Below are 27,763 nucleotides of genomic sequence, written 5' to 3' on the forward strand. Positions count from 1 at the left end.
TCAAACCAAGAAGGTCAAAAACCATAAAACCCTTTTTAACCCCGTAAAACCCTGTTCCCCTGGTCCGATCATGCTAGTTCACGATCTCATTAAAGTTGATCCAGCCTTACACCTGCAAACCAAATGTCACCAAAATCGGGGAAAAAACTCAAGTTATAGCATTCACGGACGTATGTATATAAATAAATATATAAACATTTGAACGAATGGTGTTCTTGGCCTCTAGGGACATGAAAATGAAAAAGTATATCGGTCCCGGCTTTTAGATCTTACCGTGCCACCTATGGTAATAGCTACTTCCCTGCAGGGAAATTCGCTAAAAATATATATCTATTATTTTGTTTAAGGGCTAAAAAAGATTGTTTGTACTTCTTTTGCTTTTTAGAAAAAACTCTCTACGTATTTAGTTTCTATAGCGTATACAACCCCGCAAACGATATCCAAGTATAATCAATTGCTGATACAGTTTATACTTCAAACACACTAGTTTCTTTATACACTCTATAAAAATGTTTTAAACTAAATTAGTATAAATTCAATATTTATAACACAGGAAGGTTTGGAAAAATGTAAAATTGTCTATTTAAAAATGGTGGAACAAATGCTACTTAAACCTTTTAATTTGTATGAAAACGACCTTACAATAAGTACTTTAGTATTCCCTTGTACAGATTTTTTTGTATTTACAATTCAAAATATTTGTGCATATTTATAGTAACGGTATTAAAAAACTATATTTATAATACAATCAAGAAAATATTATATCTTTCTTTTATATTAAACCAGGACGGTTATTAAAAATGCAGGGTTGAATACGAAAACTCGTGACAAAAGAAATTAAAAGTTGGGTTTTTATTTCATTGTTGATACTTTATTGCGAATTCTCGAATAGCGTTGGGTAACCATTTACCTTTTATTAAACGGATATAAGACCTCTTGAATATACAATTTGGTTTACATTTTTTTCCGTCTTTTCTAATTTTAATCAGTAAATATTTCATAAGGTAAGGGACACGATGGACCTGCAATTTCAAAGATTATGAAACTAAATTAATATAAATCATTTTGACATATTTGTTTAACCACTAATATGCATACATGCACACATATATTTTTAGTTTCTAGGTTAGAAAGATTAATTACATTTGTAACCTAAAATTAACCAGGCTATAGCCAAAAGTATAATATTAAAAAAACGCATTTAGTAATAAGATTACAATCGGAATTCAGTTCGGCAAAAATGCAAGGTAAGAAATTTACAAAGATGGACCACTGATTGTTCAGATTAAACTGATTGCGTTGATAATGCTGATATAGACACACCTGATTGTTAGCAACAATCAACCAACTGTGTAAGGGTTCATTAATGGACAACCTCCCGCCATGGAGGCGAGACTAGTGTTCTTGGATGTGATTCTGGTAGTTTTGCTGACTCTCAATTCTAGGGTAAGACTCAAATTGCTAATTATAATGTAGTGGATATTCAATAATCTACTTACATAGGATGTGTAGCTTACTTTTGTTAACTAATAATCCATATTAAAATGTACGATATTATACTTAGTTTTCCAGTTGGATATAAATAAATAATATTCATTTTGAATTTAAACAAATGCATTTATATTTTATGATTTGTATAGGAGCTCAGCAAGGGAACTTTCGATGGATCTAATGCGTACTGTTTAGCAGTAGTTATTAATTGGAAAACTGTTAATCTCCTTAAAATTAATACAAATAATTATATTTAATTAAATAAATATTTTGTATTACAGAATTCCAATTAAAAAATACAGCAACAGGTATGAAATGACGGGTCAGTTTTTTTGTAATACTAGGTACTATACCTGTGCTTCATAATGGAAAGAAAAATCATTATAATAATAATTGTCATAGATTTAGAATGAATAATACATGATGAAGTTTTAGATTAAATAATTCTACCGCATAGTTATATAAAATTACTATATTTATTTGAATCAGCTTTCTAAAATGTCGAAATAAGCATTTGGTAGTTCTTCTTGTTTACATTGAAATGCCAAAGCAAATAACAACATAATGAGTTTTTATCAATATGCCAATGGGACACCAATCAATATTAGTTTTGAAAACTTTACCTTTAAAACATTGCACATCCATGGGGCGAAGCTCGCGATGAACTTAAGAAAGTATTCAGGCTTATGTGTTCCTATATATATGGGCCATCTTTATGGTTAATTTTGGCTATATTGGTTTAGTATTTTAGCCATGGCAGCCGCCTGGACAGACATGCAGACAGACACGACCTCAATTTAATAATAGTGTAGATAGATACAGTTTAAATCCGGGTGGTAAGTCATACAGAATTTTAATTTGTATACTTTTAATAGTGATGTTTATAAAAAGATTATACGGTAGAATTGTGTAAAATTTTATAAATGAATGAGCTATCATATCGTATAAATAAACCCCCTATCCTATTTAAATCCTGTATATTATGTCCTTCGTGTCATTTTAGGATACAATTAAAGTGTGAAAAAAGTGACAGATAGCAAATCATATATAGATTTGTGTAAGCAACTTTGTGTGGTTATGTGTAATCAACTTTTACATGTTTATCAAGTTTCATAATATATTAGAACCAGGTATAAAATGATTGTTATGTAAATTTTACGAAATTCTGGACATGAACTTTATAACTTCTACAGTTAAGAACAATGTGCACATTCAAAATGGAACTTAAGTTGTGGAAGATTATTCAGTAGTACCTATAACTAACTGTAGGATTAAAGTTTTCCGTAACAACTGCTACATTATATTACCATAAGTCCCTAAACCTATTGTACTGGATAGTTTTATAAACCTATTTTAAAGTTGCAACACATTACAACAGGGTGAAGCAGACAGCTATGAAGCTGAGTTGGATCTGACGAAGGAGACATGGGATAAGGTTCAGAAACTAGGAGACATTACTAAAGATGTTGAAACGCTGCTGAATAAATACAATGGAAACGCTGCAGAAAACTGTGTGAAGCAGCTTCCTCAACAAAACTACCGTTCTGCTCTTGACAAAAAACTAGCGTCTTACAAAAGCAAGGTAAGTTAATACATTTGTAAGCCAAATCGTTGTTACTCTTGCAATATTCTCTTCTAATATTTATTTAATTCGTTATAATTTATTTAGTTACAGAAAAATTCAAATGATGGCAAGTAGACTAAGTCCTAAGTAGTTCCATGGAAAAAGTTTAAAGAATGATTTACACTACGATAAATCATATATTAGTTTAAATAATGGATTATTAAATAGACAAATTTAATCATATTTTCAATTGTTTTTCAAAATATTTTCAAGGTTATTCAATATTTTCAGCAACAGAATAAAGCCTACTTAAGGTATTTCATAAACAGTCTACCACAAAACTCGTTGTTTTTGCTAGTGGTTCCTCAAAATGCAAAAACAATCCTAGAATAAAATGAATGTAAATAAGTGTATTAACGAAGAAAATACATCATGTACTATTTTGCTTGTTTTGGGCATTTATATATTAAATTTATTTACTATCTTTGTCATTGATTTTTTACAATATTATGTCTTTGTGAGATCAGGAATGAAAAAAAAAACATTATTTATTGGCCTGTTATAGTTTTCACTTCATAGTAAAAAAGTAACTAAATAAATCGTTTCAATAGTAAAACGAAAATTAAGTACACCAATCGTAAAATAGTTAACTTCATACATGGCTCACCATATAGAATATAAACCACCTATACCCTGTTTAATTTATATCTTAAATTCCAGCTCGACTACAATGAAAAATTGCTACAAGGTGAATTGCAGAAGTGCGGCACAGACGAACCATGCAAAGAGGAGGTGATGACTAAATACGAACAAAACATGGACGCAGTGGTGACGAATGCAAACGTGTACATCCCTGGGCTTAAGACTTCGGCACTCAACAACCTGCAGAAGTTTATGGACTCGTGTGTTCAAGGGACTGTGGTAAAGGATGAGAGCCGGCCAGTGCCCAAGAGCACAAGGGATCAAGAGAACTACGACAGTGAGGTCGGGGATCAATGGCATTGGTAAAACTGAGCCTTTGAAGGTCTAAAGCAGTTGATCCAATAATGCCATCATGATCCAAGCAAACAGGTTTCAAAGCACACTGAGTTCACTGAGCTAAATGTTTCCTATTATTTTTTTGTCTGGAAATAATATTTTTCGTCATTTACTTATAATCTGAATATTCCTAAATCAAGTAAAGGTATTTTCTAGTGTTTATTTCAAACCCTTGTTCATAGTTAATATACACTAAAAAAGATTGTTTGCGTTACCTTTTTTGTATTCAAATCTAAAAAAAAAAAAAAAAAACTGCAAGTGCTAAGAACAGTTGCCAAACAAACCAGACATATGTTTTTTTTCTGAAAATATAAGATGTAAAACTTGAGAAATTGATTACAATGTTCTCAAACGGACAGGCAGGCCACAACCTTACCCATCTAATTGAAGCAACTTGGGACCTCGGCTCACCTTTTCCAGAAAGAAATAACCTACTCTTGTGTAATTTAGAATAGCTAATAACAAAACTTAAAGTCTAAACATTTCTTTGCTGCAAAACCATACAGTTGTCAATTCTTTCCAGTTAGTATTATTCGAAATGGATTAATATTTTATTTGTAATACGAGTACTGTATGTTACGATTCAAAAGTTTAAAACAAAACTAATGTCCAGCTTGTCTTACGTCAATTTTACCGAGTATCCCATCAGTTAAAAGTGATAAAGATGAATGTGATATTTCCAAATTAAGGCAATAACTTCCCACGAAAATCAATGGTGAGTTTTGGGATTAACTTAGTTAGCAACCGATCTAAAAGTGTATTGCAGTTTAAAACACTTCAGATGCATAATATATACATTTCATTTGTTGTAGATAAAATATTTTATTTAATAAGGTAGCAAAATGCATTTTGGTGTTGTATAGTAAGGTCATAGCATGATAGATTTACTCCAAGTACTGAAATGCCCAAAGTTATAAGGCAAATCATTAAAATAGCTAAAACTCTGCAGTTGGTTTAAATATTAGGTCAGTGTAGTTTTACTACCCATATTTTCCATACTTTCAATCACTCCTGTTTCTTCTGTTGTCTAATAATTTGATTGTATCTAATGGTGGATTCCAATCAAACGGTCTAGAGTTATCACTCAGTTAAAGACAATCTCAGGTAATCAATGTAAAAAAAAACTTATATCTAACGTTTTCACCCTGAAACCAGCCACCCTTCACAGTTTTAATACTCTTTGAATTGGCTACTGGCATGTAAAGACAATTTAAATTCCTAATATTTATTATCGTTCAATTCGACAACTCGTTTATATTCCCTTAGTCCACACTGAAGTGTTATTGGCTTCAAACTACACCAAACGTTAAATCAAAGCGAGTGGTAATCAAACTGTCTGATGGAAGTGTTTGTGCCACAAAGACTTGCAAATGTGAGCTATTTGATCAATGGTAATTGTCATCAGAGAAAGCGTGACTATCATCGCTTGTGGTTGCATTAGGTCCTTGTGCGGATAACTCCATCATGGTTTTTTTTATTTGCTTCGATTATTTAATTTGTTTGTTGTTTGTTTGTCCTATTTAATTGAGCAGATGCAAGCCATTATACGTCACTGTAGTCAAAAAGTCTAAGTTTAAAATTACATACTGATTTTTTTTTATGGATTGAGCTCAAAGGTAATACTACTACTTGGAGGTTTGGAGCACATATTATATAGGTCCCAATGTATATAGGAACGACAAATGTTCACTTGTGGCTGGGGTTAGCCCACAAGCACCGGATGCTGGGATCGACGTGGCTTTGAGTGTTTTTTTTTTTGTAAAATTGTATCCATACGTTAGTTTTAAGGTATATACTTTACATAAGTGTAAGGCTGCTGTAAACGTTAAGTGTTTGACTTCTAGCCAAGCTTGAAATCCCATAAATATTGTTTACAATTGACAATGGTTATGCATTGTGTTAGTTACTCGAAGGGGGAGCAAAACCTTAATTTTAGCTGTAGGACTCCATATCTGGAAAGAAAAAAAAACAATAATAGTAATCCCTGGTAGGCAGATCTCATTGTATACATCTGCTGTTAACTGCCTATTTTTTGTATTGCGAGTCTATTAATCTTTAATGTGTACTAGCTAAATTCATTACACGTTTTGAGGGCTATATGCAATAACGTTACAATCAATTAATAATAACGAGTATACCTACAGGCAAATGTTGTGGTAACATCAAGGTTGTGGTTTCAATTGGAACTGTTATATTGTGGTCAAACAGTACCAGACATGATTACATCTAATGGAGGAGATTGAAGATGGTATAGGCTGAGACTGGATTTAAGAAAGGGTTAAAAGAGAATAGAGGAGAGCTAATACCTAGGGTGTGTTAAATCCGGTTTGTTCCAGAGAATACTATGTATAAATGTTCTACTACAATCAACCTTCATTTCATTGAAGATCTCCGCGTTTCTCAAAGAAATGTCTGCAGGACTAGATGATATTTTTTCTTTGTAACTGTTTTAGGCCATGGCATAGGTAATAGGTTTAAAGTAAAAACCTATTAATTTTTTTTCAACACTACCTTACAAAACCCGTCCTGAAATGGTAATTGCATTCACAAAAAAGACTTTTGTAGCTGTTATTTGCACTCAATAACTAAAATAAGCAATTAATTAGTATGAATAAAAATAGTTAAGCTTTATCTGAAATAAACTAGAACCAAGTGGGCGTATTTGTTAATTTAATAGTTACCCAATCATATAAAATTTGAAATCAAAAAGAATTTCAAGAAAGAGGTTTAAAGAAAGAGTTCAAAGATGGTGTTGAAAGAAGATAAATTTAAGGGAAAATTAGAGTTATAATTTGAAGTATCTTTAGAACAACACACTTAATTAGGCCAGACGTATATCAATTTATATTTTGTTTATAAACTTGCAAGTATAGCACAAAATTAAAAGACATAAGAGTAATTAGTTTTTTTTTAAATCTGAATTTCAACATATAATAATGCATGTAAATACTACATTGAGCTTTTGTACCATACTTACTCTGTAAATAATGTTTTTTTATAAATACTTTAAATAAAAACCGCTGTTATTAAGTTATACTCAGTTTTATTTTATCTGTTTATGGTTTTGTTTTTTATATTCGTGGAGAATATAACAAATAGAGACTGTAGCAAATATTAAGGTGTATTTTAATTTTAAATCTGGAAAGAAGATACTGCTAAGCAGAAAACAATATAAAACCAATTATTCTGGTTGTATTGAATCTGCGTTTCAAGAAATTAAAAACAATCTTTGCGAGTTCTTGGTTTTATATTAAGCACTGTTGAGGGAATTCAATTAAATACTATTGAAGATTGAAGTAGACACCGTTTACATTTCAATTATAATTCAATCTGTTGGTTTTGTATCCAAAAGACTTGCCGCTGCAATATTTCACTTACAAAATGGTTTTGTATTTAAAGCAATAGACTAAAATAGGAAAAGTTAACTATCAAACATTGATGCTATTCGAAAATGTTAAATGCTTTTAAAAGTATATTTGTCATTTTGTATGAAGTGAAATATACAACAATTTCAACAACTAGAAATGCCGCTTTAGAATATTTTAGAAGGTTTATACACATACGTAAATTGACTACAATTTTGAATTGTATGTATGGTGATCCCAGGATGATTGGTACAGTGTTTGCTACATAAATCAATGTAAATCGTCTTATGTAATTTCTAAAACAAATGTTGTATACTCAAATTTGATCTCAAGGCTTGATATATTATAGCCTATTGGTATGTTGAGTTTAAGTAAGACATGCTACGAACACTAGTGCGATGAAAGTGTTTAATTAGTGATTAGTACCCTACTACACGTCTTGATTGTATTCTTCCTAAGGGTTCTTACATGCTAATTAGAATTAAAGTATTTTCGGTACTTACGTATTATACGGAGGCCACTTATTTTACACCGCGCTGCGGCGGTTAGGTTAGGTTGGGTTATCATAAGTTTTTATGACTCATCTCGTATAGTTCGATCCATAACGAAACTAGGAAAGTTCTACAAACATATGTATGATAACCCAACTTAACCCAACCGCCGCAGCGCGCTGTAAAATAAGTGGCCTCCGTATAATACGTAAGTACCGTATTTTCTTATAAAGCCTTTGTTTGTCCTAAGGCACTAGGCATAGGATTGTTTTTTACATTACCTCAGGCTAGACCTAGGAGTTGCAGCATTATTACTTAAAATCCATTGGTGATTGGCGGGATTTGAGCCCGGGAACTCAGGGACTGAAGTCACGCACTCTAACCACCACCATCACCAGCTCGCTCCCCCTTATAAAGCCTTGCTAGAGTTTTCAATTGATTTAGCAGCATGCAATTAATACTGGTCTAAGAACACCTGTAGAGAGAGGCAGTTTCTATTTTTAAAATAGTTTTTTATATTACAACAAATAAGATTGTTACAATTCGTAATATTTTTAAACAACTCGTCTAACTTATAAACAGTCTATTAATGTTAACTGTTTACAGATACAATTAGTTTGACTTCATTTACGTATTATTGACCTTTAAGAATGTGGAAGAACAGAGGAAAGTCATGTTTCTAATGTGGCTCGCCCCCTGGTAATCTCTGAACGTGATTTTAACTTGCTAAACTTTTAACAGCCTTAAATTTCCTTTAAAATATTTCATTAACAGCTTGTACTATTTTCAAGTAAAATTTATTTTTTTTGTTTACACATTTAAGTATAGTTTACACTTACAATGTATTTCTTTCAGATGATGACTTATAATATGATATTTCACAATTTTTCAAATTTTTTTCATGAATTTATCAGTTATAATAAAACAACAAACTGTTTAACAATTTATACTACAGGTATGTAAAGGTGGGCATGTGTAAGGAAACAATAATGTTTTCGCATTAAATAAATAAATATAAATAATATTTTTAAACGTTTTACAGAACAACTCAACATAACTAAGTTAAAAAATACACAACAATTATAATAAAACAAAATGTATGATACAATAAAATTAGAGGCACTACACGATTATCTTACAGTCATTTTCAGTGGCGTCGTCCTGTAATCCAGCTACTAGGAGGTCACGAATTGTGGATATTTAAAGTCATGCACTGTGGATGCGATACTCCCTGGTGTGGATTAACGTCCGCACGAGTGAGTACTACGACTATCCGCAGTACTATTCTGATAATTAGACCAATTCGTATATACCAAGGAAAAATGTGGTTCAGTTTCCACTATAAACTATAGGTCCCTTTACCATTAACTGTATGGGCTATTAATTAACAGCTGTGTCTAAGGAATGTCGGCCTTAGTCACTAACAAGACTACAAGATCGCGCCACTCATCCTACACTCATCTCCACTCATACTTGGCTTAAAATACCTACTATGTATGGTCGCCATTTCATTGAACAGTATTGAACAGTAACATGTTTCTTTTGAAAGCTAGGACACCCCAGTTGTTTTAATTACATGGACAGATCATTGTATATCTTTGGGCCAAAGTAAGAAAACCCTTTTCTACCCACTTCTAGAGGCACTTATGCAAATTATGAAGGACGAACAAAGTAACTTACGATTCCTTCTACACTGTCCGTTAAAATCAAGCTAGACAATTGTAATTACCATGTCGGTTTGGGGTGAAAAGTAACATTCAATCAGCAAAGATAAATCACAAGCTCATTCGCATACATGGCCCAACATTGCTTTACAAAGGAAGGATAGTGTTCTCATTGATGGACAAACAGTGCTACACGATCGGGACTGATTGTACATTTGTACAATTCTGTGTTACCCAGGCAGTAGAAACAAAGTGATTAAGGTATATTTTGGCATACAATCCTCATAGTATGAGAAAATATTTACCAAGTACATCTCAGTGTTCAGTTGATTAAACAATTTTGTATATGAAACTGGGCCTTTCTTTCTATGGTAAAATTTCAAGTCGGTTTTGGCGTGTGTTAATTACACGGTTAGTTTTAATTGGGTTACGTTTATCTCTTCTTTTAGAATAGTGTATATTTTTTGGGTTTTACATAGCCGTTAGACTAAAAGAGACGACAAAAATGGTCCACAATCAGATATTTTGATTTACCTAAAATAATATTTAAGCTAGAAGAAATACATTTGAGATAAGCTAACCTTTCTATGGATATAAAGGATAGTATATAAAGGAAAAAAACATGTTTGATTTATGTTTGCTAGTCAAAACAACATATAGTATTCCTCATTTAGTGATTCGGGGTCACTAGATATATATTGCTTTTAGAACAATTGAGACCCTCTGGCGTATTACGCATACAACATTTTAAACAAGCTCCGAAACATTTATAAAGGGTGGTAGCAAAGTTATTTCCAAGCAAATTAATTAATTTGTCATGTGGTATCATGGTGGACGAGTCCTGGATGGATCACTCTCAAGCAATCGGGTGGCAAGGTGGGAGGCCACGTCGACTAACCCTACCATACCAGCCAGGGAGGAACTGGCTGCTGGTGGAGGCCTGCATTACACGGTGTGGAAGATCCTAAATCGAATCAGGGTCGAGGCACCAAAATGCAAGACAACATGCAGAAATGGGGTCTCTTACCAGATGAATAAAACATCTTGTGTGCGTGTGGTGCTGTTCAGGATCCTGGCCATCTGCTGATCTGTACACGCCTAGACCAGTCTTGCACATTAGATGATATTTTACAAGCGAATGACAAAGCCATATCGGTAACTAATTTTTGGAAAAGCGAAGTCTGATTCCCGGACACGGAAAGCAAGTATGGTGGATATAGTAAAATGGTGGACAGTGGTAGTATAATTATGGTACAAATATGGTACTGAAATTTACACGGGGTTTCCAAAACATTTCCCATTCGTAATCCCATCAGTATTTAATTTAAACCTATACCTTTTTGTTTACAGTATCTTATCTTACAGATCGCCTAGCCTTTGCTACGTAGTAAGCAACTAGCTTATACTTACAATCTAATAAATACAAGCTTTATTATTTAATAAATACAAATAAAATAACTAAAGCAACAGCAAATAAAAAATATTGTGAAGTTAATCGCACAAAAACCTAATCCGACCACAAGCGATGCTAGTCACGCCTTCTCTGATGACAATTACCATTGATCAAATAGCTCACATTTGCAAGTCTTTGTGGCACAAACACTTCCATCAGAGAGTTTGATTACCACTCGCTTTGATTTACATTTGGTGTTCTATGATCACTATCACACTTTACGGTAGACTAGAGAAACATCAACTTCTGGTTTCATTGGACGTCAATGGTAAATATTCTTGTTGATTTTGTACGTAAGTACCTCATTAAGAATTATACTTCGTTCACAATATTTAGGCAGGTTTATGGGAAGAAATATATTCACTCCACTTGACCCTAACCTTTAAGGTAATTGCTCAACACCTGATTAAGCAACATACATACATACAAAGCGGCATGGGAACTTCCCCTTAAACCGCTTCAATATTGTGAACGAATTACGGTACTATTAAAATATATATACCCCCACCACAGCAAACCTGCAGAAAAAGCGAATTTCCATTTGCCTGATTGGATTCACATTAAAATGACTCCTTAAATATCACATTTATTCCTTATTTAAACACAATTAATTAGTTTAAAGAGTACTTAGGTTAGCTGCAACAAAATCCTAAAAGTTTTTAAACCGTATATATATATATATATATATATATTATGTGAATTTGATCAGTTGGTATTTTTGCCCTCTAGGGAGCTCAAAAGGAAAAAAATAAATCGGTACTGGGTACACGTCTTACCATGAGTACTACTGTAACAGGCTATTTCCTACATGTGAAATTCGCTTACAAGATTATTTTACCTGTGCATATGCTGGTGTAATGACTTTACAGTTCTAACCCACAATATTCGCGCGTCTCATAAACAATCTATATCCCAAAAAAACTATAGTAATTAATCCTAAGTATTGTTACAATTGTATTGAAATAAAATATTAACTGCTGTCTACACCTTTAGAGACAACTTCTCTTAGTCTAGATGTTCTTACATATATTTTTACAAATCCGTTGTAAGTTTTACATATTCGGAACGGAAGGAGTTGTGGGGACAAGAGACAATTTGACAGAGCTACTAACAATCACGTTCTGAAGCGACGAGTGCCGAGCCACAAGGAAAACGTGACTTTCCTCTTTTCGTCTACTTTGTGTGACGGTGGAGAACAATACTTGAATGATCTAAAACCATTAACCATTAAGCTTCTCAAATCATCTGTTTACAGGTTACCAATCATCAGCAATAATTGAACGAAGCTGCAACCCATACTAGTTAGTTAGCAAGCATACACTAATTTATATTCGTTAGTGTTTATATTTAAATATTTCCAAACCATTATTGTTGGAAGATGAGTTAAGATAACAAGTTTTATCGTCAGAAATCTCTAAGAATACAGTTTTTTTGGAAAATTCATTTATATATACATAAAATACAAAATAAGGCTAGGACTACAGTTTTTTCTTACTGGACCAGTACTATTTAAGTCACAAAATCAGCTTCCTAAATGGTAGAAATAATTTCTACTATACAGTTTTGAAATTTTTTTAAAGTATAACGCAGTTCAATATAAAGGATTTTATATTGATTTTATATTGATTTTTTTGCCTAGGACCAAAGGCAAGAGCCCGGGATTGTTTTGCACATTACTTCAGGCTAGGTTGCTGCATTATCACTACACAAAATACATTGGTGTTTTTTTGGGATTTGAGCCCTGGACCTCAGGGACCGAAGTCCCGCGATCCAACCACTAGACCAATTCACTCCTCTTTAATATAAGATTGCAAGTTTTAGGCAATGTAAATAATATAAAAAATTTAAAAAACAATAACATTTTGTATTTTAAATTGAAACTCTCAATTAACCTAACTGAATAGCCACTACTAATACACTGTACAAGTATTTCAAACCTACTCAAAAATAGTAGTAACACATTTCAAAGCCTAATATTATATTGTAACGTTAAATGCGAAATGTGTATTTATACTTGTAAAATGACTGGATTTGTATTATTACGTGTTAAAACGGTCACAACAGCATTTACAGAGCTGCAACTAATATTTAAACGTCGCAAAGGGTTGTTAATCTTAAATAATAGGATTGTTTGACCAGATGCTCTCAATTTAGTGTGCATAGCTTGTTAATAAAGCGTTTGAATAAACTGAGAATACTTTGATAAACAATTATTATGATAAACCCAAATAAAGCATTCTTTGATTCAATTTAACTTTGAAAATCTACTAATTTAGTAACTAGGCCTAGTTAAGTCTCCTGTTTGTAAGATTATAGGAACGTTTTTGTCAGATACAGAGTATGCTAACATACAATAAAATGTAATTTGTCTACAAAGAGTGGTCCAAAAAAAGATGTTTTTTTAAATAAATAATTAAGAAAGTATACAATATTGTCTGATAAAAAATAGTATATTTTTTTACAAATATATAGGTCAGCACAATGGATATAATGTATATTAAATACCTCGTTTTTATTTTTACATAACAAAACTTTTTAGTTTAATTCCAACTACGGTTACAGTTAAAGAACGTAGCAGTGAATTCTCAAACAAAAACAAACAAATGTATCCGGATTAAAACAGATACCATGTCGACTTTAATGTTATTTAATTGCATTCCCTCGACGATATTTAATATTGAACTAAGAACCAAAGATAACTTTTTAATTTCTTCAAACCCGGATAACATTGGAAGAGCCATTACAATCAGAATAATTAGTTTATTTTGCTTTCCTCGTTTTCTTTAAGTTAAGATTAAAGGGTGTATTTGTTTATACAATTTAAACTAAACGTATAATCATCTTTAATATAATCAATAATAATATATAATCAACTTGATAAACGGAACCAAGGTAAAATGTGTACGTTTACATTTAGTACTGAATTTTCATTAAAAACAGAGTAATTGTTATACATTTCTTATATCTAACAGTAAGTCATGTAGCATTGTATTTTTAATCAATACGACAATATTCTATACCTTAATGGAACTGTCAAATGATTTTCTAAGGCAGCATAAATACTTTTTTTAGTTCTTATATAAATTAAGTTCAGATTTCGGCTTCAATTGGTAAGCAATCGTCCATCAGCAAAGATAAATCACAAGCTGATTCGCATACATGGCCCAACATTGCTTTACAAGGGAAGGACAGTGTTCTCATTGATGTACAAACAGTGCTACACGATCGGGACTGATTGAACAATACTGTGTTACACGAACAGTAAAAACAAAGCGATAAAGGTAGATTTCAGTATAGAAAATGTCTCACATTGCCAGACGTTAGATAAACAAGTATAACAGTGTTCAGTTGAAAATGGGCTTTGGTATCGCACAAAAATACTTTACAAACTATTTTAATTGTGTATATTTTGGCGTTTGTTTTATAGACATTTAGGCGTTACCAACATACAGTTAGTATTAATACTTGTTAACGTAGTTGAGAGTATTAACCCAGCATATCTTTCATGGATTAAAGTTGAAACTTGAATAAATAATTAATTGACACTCTGTGAACCAAGAACCACATATTAAAATTATGTGATATTTGGAACAACTTGAAAATTAGGTCATTTCTTAAAACTGTATAGTATTTTCTTGAAAAAAAATATAGCCGTATTTATTTATTTATTTCAGATTAATTTTTATTATTCATTTTTCCCATTTATTTCAGAATAAACCGTTATTACCTTTCATAAGTCTTAAAGCCAACTTTTTTACATTTTACAATCTATTGTATTTGAATTCCAACAACAGGTAAGTACATTACTTAAAACATCAAGTAATCTTAATCAAGTAATCTTTAACGTACAAAACAAAAGTATTAGTGAGAAAACTAAAGAAAGACGTTGGTTGTAGGATTTAGAAGTAATATTGGGATACATTTTTGGTCTCAACTTTTCTTATTTCCTTAAATAAATCGCTTTATTCCTGACCATCATTTCCCAGAGGGGTTCAAGACTTAGCGACTTGTTCAATATCCGTAGATCAGAGTTCTATTGTCAAAGTTGAAAGCCGTACTTAACCAACATATTGTAGGGCTTCTTTTGTTTGACTAATAAATAACGACCCAGTATTACTTTGTCCTTTAAAAAATGTTTTTTAATCTTTTTATTCTATAGAACAAGTGTCTTAATATTATATTTCCATTAAAGCGTCTTAAACATAAAAAAAACATTATGGTTAGGACCGTTCTATAACCTACCATATATTTTTAAATCTAAATTTGATATTTTGTATTATGTACATCAATTAATTACAAGTGTAAATTGAATATACGTCAAATGTGTGGCTTTATTTGGCAAATCTGTGAGACTAAGTGTATTTTTCTCACCATATGTTGATAACAAAATAATGTTGATCAGTAAAAAAGGGAATTATCAATTTTTGATAATAGTCTAGACCATTGGTTTTAAATTCTTTAGCAACATGGCGTCCTACTGTATCATTTTATGTATTGTAATATTTACGTGTTATTCAATAACACACTTACTTAAAATAGCTACAAGAATCCAAAATGACCTAAACAATACGCAGATTTATTGAAGTGAGTAGCTTTTCTTTTATAGTTTATTAAAAAAGTTGTATAGTTAATGATACATAGTAAAAATATTGTATATTCAATTCAATTCTTTCAAGAACATAGAAAGAAAATATAAAACATGTGGTATATACTACAAGCTGCTTGAATAAATAATTTTTTATTTGATTTTCGTTTTAATTTGGAATAAAATCTGGAACTGTTTACATCTATTAATTTAAACCTGGGGGTTTTTCCAGGTTTGACACAATCTTACAGGGAAATATAACCTGTAAATCCCAAGGCTTAGAAGTCCATTTGACCGAAATTCCCCCCGATCCAACTTCAACCCTCAATTCCTAACATTCCATTTTCTTCTATTTATATTTAACACGTGGTTATTAAAATATTAATCAGATAAAACGTATGTAATTTAGATGTAAAATGTTATATTATGATTCATATATTATTGAAATTTAATTAATACAAATTATTACTTTGTAAAAACCAGAATAATAGTGTCTCAATTTAAATTTTTTTTTGTTAAACTTAAAACGTATTTGTTTAAATTTTACTTCCTTCACAGTATACATTTTCTTAATCCTAAATTTCTCCGTTAACTAGCTTTTAATACATGATATTAGGGTATTTAAAAAAGATTAATATTGCCTGAATTCTTGAGATGATGTTTACTATGATTATAAGTACAAAATAAGCATGTTACGTCATCTTTAGATATAGTTTACAGCCTACACTAACATTAGTTAACATTATAATAATTTATTTATTATTATTATTATTATTATTATTATTATTATTTATTTATTTTTTTTATATAATTTATCATTGTTAATCTTTTTTAAATATAAATACATTGTTGTTATAGTTATTGATAATTTTGTTTTTATGTTAGTATTAAATGCATGGCATGAAAGTGTAAGTAAAAGTGAATTGAAAAGACAAGAAGAAACCCACTGAAGCAATAATATTATAAGTGCATGAACTGCTTCAATGTAAATGGTGTTTAAACTGTATTGAAGCATGTAAATAAAATAAAAATAAAATAAAATTATATAATATGTCTATAAACCTTTATAATATTTTTCACCTTAGTTTATGATATAAAAAAAAGTTGACTACTATTTGCAGCTGACCTAAAATGTCATTCCGCCTCAAGACTCGCTCGGATTGGTTCGCCAGGACGCCTCATCTTCCTGTCCCTGTGTTGCCTGGTCCAGTATCTTATGTGTTTTTCAACTACATGAGAAAGCAGTATCGTCAGAGAAAACCGTCTCCTGGGCCTCGACCTTCCCCTAAGCAAATCATCAGTGAGCTTTCGTATGTACAGCAAGGGGATATGCACAAGTACGCCGACATACGCTACAAGTAGGTAGCCTGGAATCATATTTATATTGTAAAAACGATGCCAGGAAACTTATTAGTATTCAATATCATTGGGAAAAGTATATAATTTGAAAATTTAAATTTAAAGGTCCATTTGATCACGATATTTAAAGATATTTTTAATTTGGGAAAACAAATATATCTGGTTCACATGATACAAAATAGGAAGCAAATAAATCATACTTCAATATAATACGTCATCGCTCATAATAGAAATCGTGGTGCAATTAATTGACACGTTTTGCCTATCGGGTCTGATTATGATTGTTGTGTTTAGTTTATTGTATTTTCTATTTGATCACGATTAAAAAAAAATTCAAAGTAAGATATACAAGTCTATGTGGACGGGTAAATACAAGGTTAAAAGAGGCCGACAACCTCTTACAAAAAAAACGTTAGCACATTGATACGTAAAAAAATACCAACGGTTTTTATTTTAAATTATGTTTATTTTATGAATAACGTTAACCACACTGAGCTGCTGATTTTTTAAGTTATCTTATTTGGTTGCCGGTGTATTTTACAAGAACTACTCACATTGTATGACTTAATTCACCACAAAGTCAACAATCAATAAGGCGATTCGGTGGCTCAGTAGGTAACACCACAGGTTTTGGGCCCAAGGCTGTCGTGGTCTTGGATCCTGTTAACTGCTACAAATTTTTATCAGTTTAGTACTTTATGGGCTCACATTACTCTGCTGGATGCGTTCCACGCACAATCCTCTGAGGCCTATGGAAACGGACTAATGAAAGCGAAAGAGTCGACCAACCTATTTAAAAATACAGTATTAATTCAATAAATATTTGGTAGCTTTTATACCTAACTATCCTTCATTATCCAGCCTTTAATGTAAGGTCCTGAGCATAATTAACTACACAAGACTAAGCATAACATTTTCATACTCACTAATCACCAGGTTATCATCAGATAATTATCTAACAAAGTTAAAAAAAGGATATTTATTGTTTTTGCAGTTTCATGATTGGTCCTGATGGTTACGTATATGAAGGCAGGGGATGGATATCGGCATCTACTCTACCAATTCAAATAACCAATACTACATTCCATTCGTTGTACATTGGATATATTGGAGACTATGCGGGTAAATAAAAATACTCTCCTATAAGCTACCTACAAGCAATACATTTTAGACCATATGACGAATACGAAATCGTAAATATTTGTTTTTAACGTTGCCTTTTTTCATGTAAAACAAAATATTTTTAATTCTAGATATTTTGAAATAAAATAATCAAACGATATTACGTTAATGGAACTTACCATTCTTCAGCATAGAAAAGGGTGAATTTTATTAAATGTAAAACACATATTTTTTATAAAGTCCGGATATTTTGAAATTAAATGATCAAATGGTATTTGAAGTTAATGTAACTTTTCAGCAGCATGGAAAAAGTGTATTAAGCAACAACTATTCTGAAGATAAAGTCATAAAAGACATATTACCTACTCTGACGCAAATTTGAATACTTCATTTCTTCTAATAAATAACAATTAAATCCTAAATATACGTATTAGGTGATTGCTTATTATGTGTTTTATAATGGTCTCCGAAAAAAAATATTCTGAGAAACTATATGACGATACTGCAAACTTTCTAATCCATACTTTCAATATTATGATGTTTACTTGGTAAAAGCAAATAGATAGTGCAAAGTAAATAAGAGTCGAACAATTTATTATTTTCGTTTTTGTTTCACACATATATCCATGTACATAATTATTATAAATTTAATAAAAATTTAAATTTTAAAGCCTGAGTTTTTTCATTTGTAATTAGTATTATGAATGTTTTTTTTTGCCTATAGATTGTGTATATATTATGTATAACTAATCGGTTTTGTATTTCAGATATGCCACCTCCAAAAGAAACATTTGAAGCAAGAGATGAACTGTTGAAGTTTGGAGTTCAAAACAAATTTATCAAAAAAAAGTTTTATAGCGTTACCCTTCAGCTACCAGATAGTTATAAATGCCGATGGGAAGAATACGTTGGATAAATGTATAAAATCTTTACACAATACGCAAGGGAAAAATGTCTATTATTGTTCATGTATATAATGTAAATAGCTGTATTTAAATAATTAAACATTAGGAAATTTTGTTTTAAAGCTTTAATTATATTACCACTTCACACTACGTTAATCTGATTTATAAAATAATAAAAATAAAGCAGAAGCTAGGAAATGCAAAAAAGGAGCCAAAATTAATATATTTGTAAGCAGGAACATGTATGAATCATAGTTGAAGGAAAGTATGTAACCTCCAGCCTTTGAAACAAATGACGACACCGAAATGTAACATTTCAGAATTTTTATACAAAAAAATCGCATTATTTTTGCCTGTGTTTTCAATACATTCAGAAGGCTCTAAGTATTTCTAGAGGCTTCGAACACTCTACAAAAGTCGTTTTTGTTTATGACGTCATAGTAAAGTATTTATGTGGTGACTTAGCTTTCAACATTTTGTGTAAGTACTTCCAAGAGAATCATGGACATAAACAACATTTTTCTGTTTTAAAATTGATGTTTTGTGATCCGTGTAAGTCTACTCTATACAATACTACTTCACATAGCTTAATTTATAACTTCTGAATTGATTCATGAATACCTGAAAGGATTAATAAAATTATGATAATTGTGAACAACCTTGTGTTGTAAACTGCAGACAAAGACAAATACTAAAAGAAATTGATGTGTTCCAAGTTGTTTCGTGATCTTCCACAATATATATGAGTTAATTAAAACTTGGAATTAAAATGGACTTAAATTGTCACTTATTCATTTAAAAAAACTTACAGTAGGCTATACATGCATTAAATACAGACATTAATTATTGGAAAACACGAAGATTATTCATCCTTGCGATAAGTATGTTTAGATTACTCACGCTAACTGTTGGATAACATGCGATATTATATAATTCATTATTTGATGTGTGGTGTATTGAAAAATCTAAACCATGTTTTATATAACACAGTAACTGAAATTGACAAATGACTGAAATGTCTTAATAAGTGTTTTTGATATAATTTAACCTGATATTGTTGGGACACAATTTTGTGGATATCGTAGAAGGTAATGTATACATAATAAAATTTCTGGAGGTTTATTAAAAATTACAGTGTTACATTCAACGAGTTCTATATTACTTACTTATGATAATGCGTCTAGAGATTATAAATATATTAAATAATAGAAGAATAAATTAAATATTTTAATTCAAGATGTACAAGAAACTAACGTTACCATTTGTCAATATTTGTATTTATTTTGTTGAATCTATATCATTTTAGAAATTAAAATTTTATTTTTTTTATTACCTTTTTTAGACAACATTCTCAAATTTAACTTTTTGTTTAACTGAGACTATTTTATAATACAAATTATAATAATTGTAACATGCATTTTGTGTACAGGTAACATGTAAATTGTAACCTTATGTGGACAGGTTTTATTCACAATTTTATTTTTCCATGTCTTTTGCATACGTTTTCAGTGTACACTGATTGTTGTTTTCAATGTAGATTTTATTTTGTCCCTTGTTTTGACTACCATTTAGTTCAATAGGTTGGTTTTACTAAATTATTCTTTAGCATTGGGTAGGTCTTTTTAACGATCTTATATTGTTTTTTCTTCTTTCTAACATTAATATTAGTTGGGTTTACAGATCCCAAAACGTAAGAAAAATTCATTTTTACTGATCGTGTTGGTCACCTATTAGACAATAAAAACCTGTTAACATTTGCTTTACTAATATGTTTAATATTACCACTCTTATTGTTTTTGTAGATTTCCGAATGAAAACTACAACCATTCGCAAATATGAAACTTCATCGGTTTAAGCAAGCTTAGGCTGTATCAGAGTATAAACAAATTTAAATACCAAAGTAAATATGGACGAGATCTTTGACACATTGTTCAATCAATACAAAACCGATCTCAACATTCGTTCCAAGAAGGTATGGAGGTCGCATACCGCTAAGAGGCTGAAGGACTCACATCCTGCTGCTCCCCTTCAAGGACCAGTCTCCTTCGTGTATTGCTCCTTCAACACAACATCACCTAAAGGACAACAGAGGGACTTCATGAAGGAGCTGGGACCTCGGCCTAAAACACTTCAAGTGCTTGACGCTTTAAAGTCCATTCAAATGCTCGACCTGAGAAAGAAATTTCACAACATCCGTTACAAGTAAGCAAAGCTGCCTTTTTGGAACGTGTGTAACAGTGAATAATACTTTGCTATGATTTTACGTGTTTGTGTAATGTTGTTCAAATCGTTAACTTGTGGATACCGAAATACACATGTGTAACTGCCACAGCCAACTTTTTATTGCTAAAACTGTGTAGTAAATTAGTGTATTACAATCTGGAATTATAGTTTCTCCCTCATAGCAATGTGAATCAGATGGTATAAATATCATATAGCTGTAAATCACTATTTTTAAATTGATTTTTAAAAGAATTGGGCGTTTTACATGAACCAGTAATTGGAATTAGCACACTTACTTTTAAAAGGATTTAATGAATCTAAATCAATTTTAACGAAATAGAAACCCCATAAAAGTATGGTAATACAAATCTTCTCTATCAGGTAGACAGTATGCCACATTGGCTATTTTATGGCCTAAAGTAGTCATGATTTGTGTACTACTTTTCAGCTTCATGATTGGCGGAGATGGTGTAGTTTATAAGGGAAGAGGGTGGAGGATCCGTCCATCTTTGCCTGCAAGACATGTCAACAACTGGAATCAAGGTGTTTACTTGGGGTTCATAGGCTACTTTCATGGTACGTAGGTATATTAAACCATTTTTTTTATATCGCACTAAAAAAGATTATTTACAAGAAAAAACTATTAAATGTAAGACACTGATACACCATTGTACGCATTTAACGTAATAATATGAGTTACAAGTTAATTGATGAATTAATGAATAAACAGCTTTATTATTACTAATATCTGCTGATACTTTAGCATGAGTGATTTATTAAAATCTAATTTTGATTTAGCTGAACTACTCGTACGGATTAATGTACCTGAACTAGATTAAAATATATATTTATAGTAAATATATATATGATATATATATATATATATGAGATATAATATATATATATTTAGCAAATCATATGTATGACATTTTTGTATTTTCAATTTCATTAATTATTTTGAATTGGCGAATTGTATTATTGTCATTTTATTTTACTTTATGAAAGTTTATATGTTGAATACTTATGTATTTTGTTACTAGACTACTTTGGGCCATTTTTATTTTCCAAAAAATAAATAAATAATGTGTATCATTTTGCAGATGAACCACCAGACGATAAACTTTTCCAGCTTCGAGACGAACTTATAAGAATAGGCATTGAGAAAGGTAGCATAAAGAAAAAGTTTTTTATGGTCAACTTGGCATTTCCTAGTGTTTATAGGTTTAATTTTGATATGTATATAAAGTAAAACCATTGTAAAGAGCATTGTATATAATTTTCGTTTTGTAAATTCTTAAAAAATATAGTTTTTTATGTTTTACAACCATGTGTTGTTTGATTTCCTTCATAACTATAAATTTAAGTGAGTTGTCTTAAAAGAATATAGAAGAAAATATAACCAAAGTACGACCAGGTAAAGCCTAAGCCCATGAACACTGTACTATTTATATTGAAACCCACTTAAAATTTGAAATAAAATTATTTTTCAAGACCAGGATGATGGTTATTTACCCTATAAAAGGAATTTTACATAGAATTTGATAAATTTATACAATTTTGGATGTTTAAAATTATCTTAAAATACCATAGTGACAGATCTATTTAAAAGCTTTTTAATTATCTGGCTATTCATGGTTTTTAAAACCATTTTCAAAACCATCTACTAAATTTTATATGTTTAAACTTCAACTAAAATGATAATTGCAGTTATAACCTAGCTTGCAGCTTTATTATGACGGAAGTACAAAATGTGTATAATGCGTTGCTCTAAAATGTTTCACACATTATGTCAAGCAAGTCCAATAGGGTTGCAGCATTATCACATGGATAAAATCCATTGGTTATTGGTGGTATTCGAACCCGGGACCTCGGGCTCTAAAGTCCCTAGCTTTAACCAGCTTGACCAGCTTGCTTTCCAATTTAATTTCTCGGTAGTTCCTATGGATCACACGTGCATGTTCAAGTATATAAATCCAACTATGACAAATCGAATTGAATCAATTTGCTACTTAATTACAATGTGTAACACGAGTATTTGCAATAGTTGACCTAAGAAAATATTGTCTTCCTCTTATCTTTGTCAAATAATTGTAATGGGTTATCTGTAATCTGTTATAAAAATACCATACTTTTAATATTACTAGAATCTTCCGGTGGTTATCTACATTATTCATATTCAACATTAGTTGTTATATCTTTACAGTAGTTGTAATCGTTAGGACAGCAAATAAATGTGCGAGAATTAATTATTCGGTTTGTCAGAGTATTTTAAATAAATAATAAAATGGTATTATATAAATTAGTATCATAAATGAATAACTCGAGTTAATATACTTTTGGAGTTTCAAAGCAAGTTTGTTAATTTAAGAAGAAAAAATGTTCGGAAAAGAATTATACTCTTCAAAACAACGGTATGTGCCATTATAAGTTTTTAACTATACACTTATACAATTGTTATTATATTTAAGAATAGCTTATAACTGAAGCATATTTCTGTGATGCATATTGTCATTTCACCATTAAGAAGGTAATTGTACTACATTAATGTACATTAATGTATCTTATTTAATCACGTTTTGAATCGATTATGTGACTTTTGTTTCATAATACCTGCTGGACTAGACAAATTACAATAATATCTTGACTTTAAAACATGCAACAGAAGTATCTCATGTAACTTTAAAAGGCCAATATTAAAGCATTAAATTGTAAATGTAAGTGTGTAAATATTTTAGAGCTAAAATATATAGATGTTTAAATGTAGTAGTATTTTTTATCTATCTTTGTAAAATATATAGGTATAAATATAATTGACATTAACTGTTACAGATGTTGGCGGATCAGTTCTACTATTACAAGCATGCCTAAACAACGTGTCATACCTATCCACTGAAGAAGAAACCTATCACAATGAATCAAACTAAATTAAAAATAAACCCAGAGAGGAAACCTCCGGTTCCCTCTGACTTTTGGTATAACTTTGACAACAAAATGTTTAAAATTCGAAAAAAGAAGTTGTGGTCCCACAGCCGACAAGCCCCTCAAAGAGTGGATAAAATGCTTGTGGCAAAAACACCAGTGTCGTTTGTGTATTTATCCTTTGGAGTTGCTACAGTGAAAGTGAACTCTAGAGTGGCGGATTATTGGGCTACAGTGTTGGGCCCAAGGCCAAAGACTATACAAGTGATAAAGGCCATGCAGGACCTTCAAGCGAGGGAGTTCAAAATGCTGAAGCCGGATATACGTTACAAGTAAGAACCTAGGATAAATATTGTTATAGTTACGCTACTAAGAGTTAAGCAATTTATAACAAAAATAATTGATAGTTAAAACAGAGGGAAATTAAGGATAATAAGAAACACTCTGTTACCCGGATATTTGAAATGTTTCCCTAAAAGCTTTTGTCTTTTAACTAACCCAACTGATCATTAATCAAGTTGGTACGTATTATAAGATAGATCTATTGTGAAAAAATCTATTTTAATCATATATTAAATTGCGAAATAACACCCATTTAAGTTTTTTTCATTTATCATTTAGTTTTAGCGAATTTCCCTATAGGGAAGTAGCTATTACCGTAGGTGGCATGGTAAGACCTAAGCCCGGGAGCGATTTACTTTTTCATTTTGATGTCCCCAGAGGCCAAAAACACCATTCGTTCAAATTTTTATATATGTATATATATATATATATATAGATTTATATATATATATATGTGTCCGTGAACGCGATAACTTGAGTAATTTTTTTTCCGATTTTGATGAAATTTGGTTTAAAGGTGTAAAGCGGGATAAACTTGAATGAGTTCGCGAACCAGCATGATCGGACCATGGAAACAGGGCTTTACGGGGGGTTTTATGGGGTAAAAATTGGTTTTTCTCACTTTTGACCCTCAAAACACAAAGTTTCCCAATTTCTCTTTATTTCTTTTTAAAGAGCTTAAAAAACAAATAACTTAGTATATAAAAGTATTTTTGTACGATTATTGGTAACGAAGAAAATTTAAAAAATTGTAAATTTAAAATTCCCATGTTATTCTTATGGAGAATATTGTAAAATGTTGTAGTTTGGTTGTTTATGGATATATTTTGATCAAACTTGGCAAACTTATTTATTTTGTACTTAGCTATTAATATTTTACTAAAAAACACACTTTATTAGTTTCCTTGTAGCAGCAAACCTAGGTACTCGACCTATAATGTTATTTAAATATATTTAATTGAAAATCAATTCAGACAAATGGAAATTCGCTTAGTTGTCAGGTTTGCTGCGACGGGGGTATTTTTATTATTTTTGATTGTCTCGTTATTTTAACCTATAAAACATTTCCCAGAGGCTTTCAACGTAAAAAGTATTATGGGTCCGAAATTTACACGAACAGCACTTAAAAACCAACATGAAAGCACTCTTTACCCCATACAAGGAATACTCAACCTTTAAGGCAACTATATGTTTAAAACTTAGATGCATTTATCTGTAGGCCAAGTTATACTCTATTTACCTAAAGATTGCTAACATATATTTGTATTTAGTAGCACATATATATATATATATATATATATATATATATATATATATATATATATATATAAATGTTTTTGTGATCTAATTGATTGTGGTATACTAGATCTGAAAAATAGTTTTAACACAGTGACTTTCAAATAATATTGAAGACAAATACTACTGTATATTCTAGACACCCAAAATATAATTGTTAGGTCAATTAACGATTATCTTAACGATTATTATATTTTATTAACCTAATTTTTAATCTAATTGTTTTCATATCCCCTGACAGCTTCATGGTAGGAGGAGATGGAGTTGTATATGAAGGAAGAGGATGGAAAAACAGGCCACAATTACCTAAGAAGTATTGGTACAGCAATGACCAAAGTCTCTACATAGGCTTTATAGGTAACTGGCAAAGTAAGTGGACGTTTTGACAGTGTGGTAGTTTTAAAGTTAGTGGTAGTTTAAAAAAATGCATGACAATTAAACAATTAAAAGCAAAAAATAAAAGTCAATGAATCTGGAAAACCAGCACCTCAGTAAAAAAAGTATGAAAAAATATGATCGGCAAACTTAGTTTGATTAATATTTCAATTTTATTAGCCTCTTTACATGACTGTTTTCAAAATAAAAGAACACAAATATTTTTATTTTTTTATAAAAATTGTTTCCAGTTATGTACAACTTCCAGTAGAGTCTTTTTACTCGATTGTATAAGCGATTTTTTAAAATAGATCACTCCAAAAGTTGACTTCATGCTCGTTTTAAATAAGTAGAATCATTCAGAAAAACAAAATGACTACTATACTATTTTAAATTTAATAATACTGTATATTATATACAACCTAGAACCTACATAAGCATGGATTTCTTAGTAAATCAAACTGTTAGACCCATTGAAATAATGTTCAATAGAAACACTAATCAATGTTATTTTATTTCAGAAGTGCCACCGCCAAAACATCTCATAGACCTTAAAAACGAAGTGATAAAAATAGGTATTCAAATGAAGATGATTAAAATGAAGCATCTTCAGATTGTACTTCCATTTACTTGTGATTATAAACATGAGCTTAATAAATATATATTTTAAATCATTGTAGTTATGAGGTAAAAAATTATAATATAACTAATTATTAAAATATAAACATTATAAACATGAAAAAAAATATATTTAATGACCATGCAAAATTGTATTACAAATACGCTTCTTATATTATTTACCTGTAAAACAGTTTTATTTTGTTAATATTTTTGTTTATTTATTTTCTTACTATACAATAATAAATGTTATACCCATGCTTTGCTAGGGGGTGATAAGACAGAAGTGCATTATTATGTGTAATTTTGAATTAACTTAAAAATATAGTTGTTTCTATTATTGATCGACTGTACCACTTAGTTTTTTAACACTCTTATATGGCAAGCCATAGGGAAATTCTGACAAAAGAGAAATCATTAAAACTTATACGAGTTATATTCTTGTAAAATATTATAATTTAATCTTGTATTGAGAGAGTTATGTAAAATCTTTAGGTATTTTAAATTATAAATTGTTCTATTTATAAATATCCCTCCACGTAAGCTCTTGCGTTTTAAATAGCCTATTATCCATTTGGATAAACGGTTAGTCAGGTTGATGATTTAATTTTTTGGTTTTGATTATATTTAGTAAAATAAGCAAAATGAATCATATGTCATATATTTTAAAACTGTTGTTCGGTTTTGGTCATCACGTAACAAATCTGTAGACAACTACTCTCTTAAAACAAATATTAATAATAAAGAAAAGCATCAGATTCTGGATAGATATTAACTTATTTCCTTAAAGCCACTAGATTTTTTTATCATCGTAAAACAAGTACTGTTCTGTCTAGAATATTTTGTGGAGCTTCAATCTGTCAACTGAATTGTAGCTGAAATATCGTCTGAGAGAACCTATATTTGTCGCTTATGGTTTTCGTCTACACAAATATTATTATGTTTACAATTAA

At 30.6% G+C, this 27,763-nt stretch overlaps 4 protein-coding genes across 4 annotated transcripts; all 4 read left to right on the forward strand.

Annotated features, from left to right (window-relative positions):
• Positions 1–1,363: 1,363 nt before the first annotated feature.
• On the forward strand, positions 1,364–4,212 carry LOC128987543 (uncharacterized). Its single transcript, XM_054408442.1, has 3 exons — positions 1,364–1,446; positions 2,870–3,073; positions 3,776–4,212. The coding sequence occupies exons 1-3, from the start codon at positions 1,384–1,386 to the stop codon at positions 4,061–4,063; spliced, it is 555 nt and encodes a 184-aa protein (XP_054264417.1). The 5' UTR covers positions 1,364–1,383; the 3' UTR covers positions 4,064–4,212.
• Positions 4,213–15,542: 11,330 nt separating this feature from the next.
• On the forward strand, positions 15,543–19,048 carry LOC128985270 (peptidoglycan recognition protein 1-like). Its single transcript, XM_054404661.1, has 4 exons — positions 15,543–15,650; positions 16,773–17,009; positions 18,005–18,132; positions 18,900–19,048. The coding sequence occupies exons 2-4, from the start codon at positions 16,783–16,785 to the stop codon at positions 19,046–19,048; spliced, it is 504 nt and encodes a 167-aa protein (XP_054260636.1). The 5' UTR covers positions 15,543–15,650; positions 16,773–16,782.
• Positions 19,049–20,862: 1,814 nt separating this feature from the next.
• LOC128985271 (peptidoglycan-recognition protein SA-like) lies at positions 20,863–24,128 on the forward strand. Its single transcript, XM_054404662.1, has 4 exons — positions 20,863–21,239; positions 21,709–21,836; positions 22,361–22,452; positions 24,090–24,128. The coding sequence occupies exons 1-4, from the start codon at positions 20,944–20,946 to the stop codon at positions 24,126–24,128; spliced, it is 555 nt and encodes a 184-aa protein (XP_054260637.1). The 5' UTR covers positions 20,863–20,943.
• LOC128985272 (peptidoglycan-recognition protein SB2-like) lies at positions 24,103–26,862 on the forward strand. The gene is made up of 3 exons (XM_054404663.1): positions 24,103–24,511; positions 26,059–26,186; positions 26,714–26,862. Exons 1-3 carry the CDS (start codon positions 24,171–24,173, stop codon positions 26,860–26,862), a joined length of 618 nt encoding a protein of 205 aa, XP_054260638.1. The 5' UTR covers positions 24,103–24,170.
• Positions 26,863–27,763: the final 901 nt, after the last annotated feature.

Source organism: Macrosteles quadrilineatus, unplaced genomic scaffold (assembly GCF_028750875.1).
Source record: "Macrosteles quadrilineatus isolate MER2022 unplaced genomic scaffold, UCM_ALF_1.0 Scaffold_2__2_contigs__length_208266976, whole genome shotgun sequence".
NCBI classification, from domain to species: domain Eukaryota; kingdom Metazoa; phylum Arthropoda; class Insecta; order Hemiptera; family Cicadellidae; genus Macrosteles; species Macrosteles quadrilineatus.

What these genes read in the sequence shown, in the direction of transcription:
- LOC128987543 (XM_054408442.1), top strand. Translation starts at nt 1,384, where the DNA reads ATGGAGGCGAGACTAGTGTTCTTGGATGTGATTCTGGTAGTTTTGCTG. An exon ending in TGCTGACTCTCAATTCTAGG is followed by an intron (nt 1,447 to 2,869) that starts GTAAGACTCAAA and finishes ACATTACAACAG; the next exon opens with GGTGAAGCAGACAGCTATGA. An exon ending in TAGCGTCTTACAAAAGCAAG is followed by an intron (nt 3,074 to 3,775) that starts GTAAGTTAATAC and finishes CTTAAATTCCAG; the next exon opens with CTCGACTACAATGAAAAATT.
- LOC128985270 (XM_054404661.1), top strand. Translation starts at nt 16,783, where the DNA reads ATGTCATTCCGCCTCAAGACTCGCTCGGATTGGTTCGCCAGGACGCCT. An exon ending in TACGCCGACATACGCTACAA is followed by an intron (nt 17,010 to 18,004) that starts GTAGGTAGCCTG and finishes TTGTTTTTGCAG; the next exon opens with TTTCATGATTGGTCCTGATG. An exon ending in ATATATTGGAGACTATGCGG is followed by an intron (nt 18,133 to 18,899) that starts GTAAATAAAAAT and finishes TTTGTATTTCAG; the next exon opens with ATATGCCACCTCCAAAAGAA.
- LOC128985271 (XM_054404662.1), top strand. Translation starts at nt 20,944, where the DNA reads ATGGACGAGATCTTTGACACATTGTTCAATCAATACAAAACCGATCTC. An exon ending in TTTCACAACATCCGTTACAA is followed by an intron (nt 21,240 to 21,708) that starts GTAAGCAAAGCT and finishes ACTACTTTTCAG; the next exon opens with CTTCATGATTGGCGGAGATG. An exon ending in GTTCATAGGCTACTTTCATG is followed by an intron (nt 21,837 to 22,360) that starts GTACGTAGGTAT and finishes ATCATTTTGCAG; the next exon opens with ATGAACCACCAGACGATAAA.
- LOC128985272 (XM_054404663.1), top strand. Translation starts at nt 24,171, where the DNA reads ATGAATCAAACTAAATTAAAAATAAACCCAGAGAGGAAACCTCCGGTT. An exon ending in AAGCCGGATATACGTTACAA is followed by an intron (nt 24,512 to 26,058) that starts GTAAGAACCTAG and finishes ATCCCCTGACAG; the next exon opens with CTTCATGGTAGGAGGAGATG. An exon ending in CTTTATAGGTAACTGGCAAA is followed by an intron (nt 26,187 to 26,713) that starts GTAAGTGGACGT and finishes ATTTTATTTCAG; the next exon opens with AAGTGCCACCGCCAAAACAT.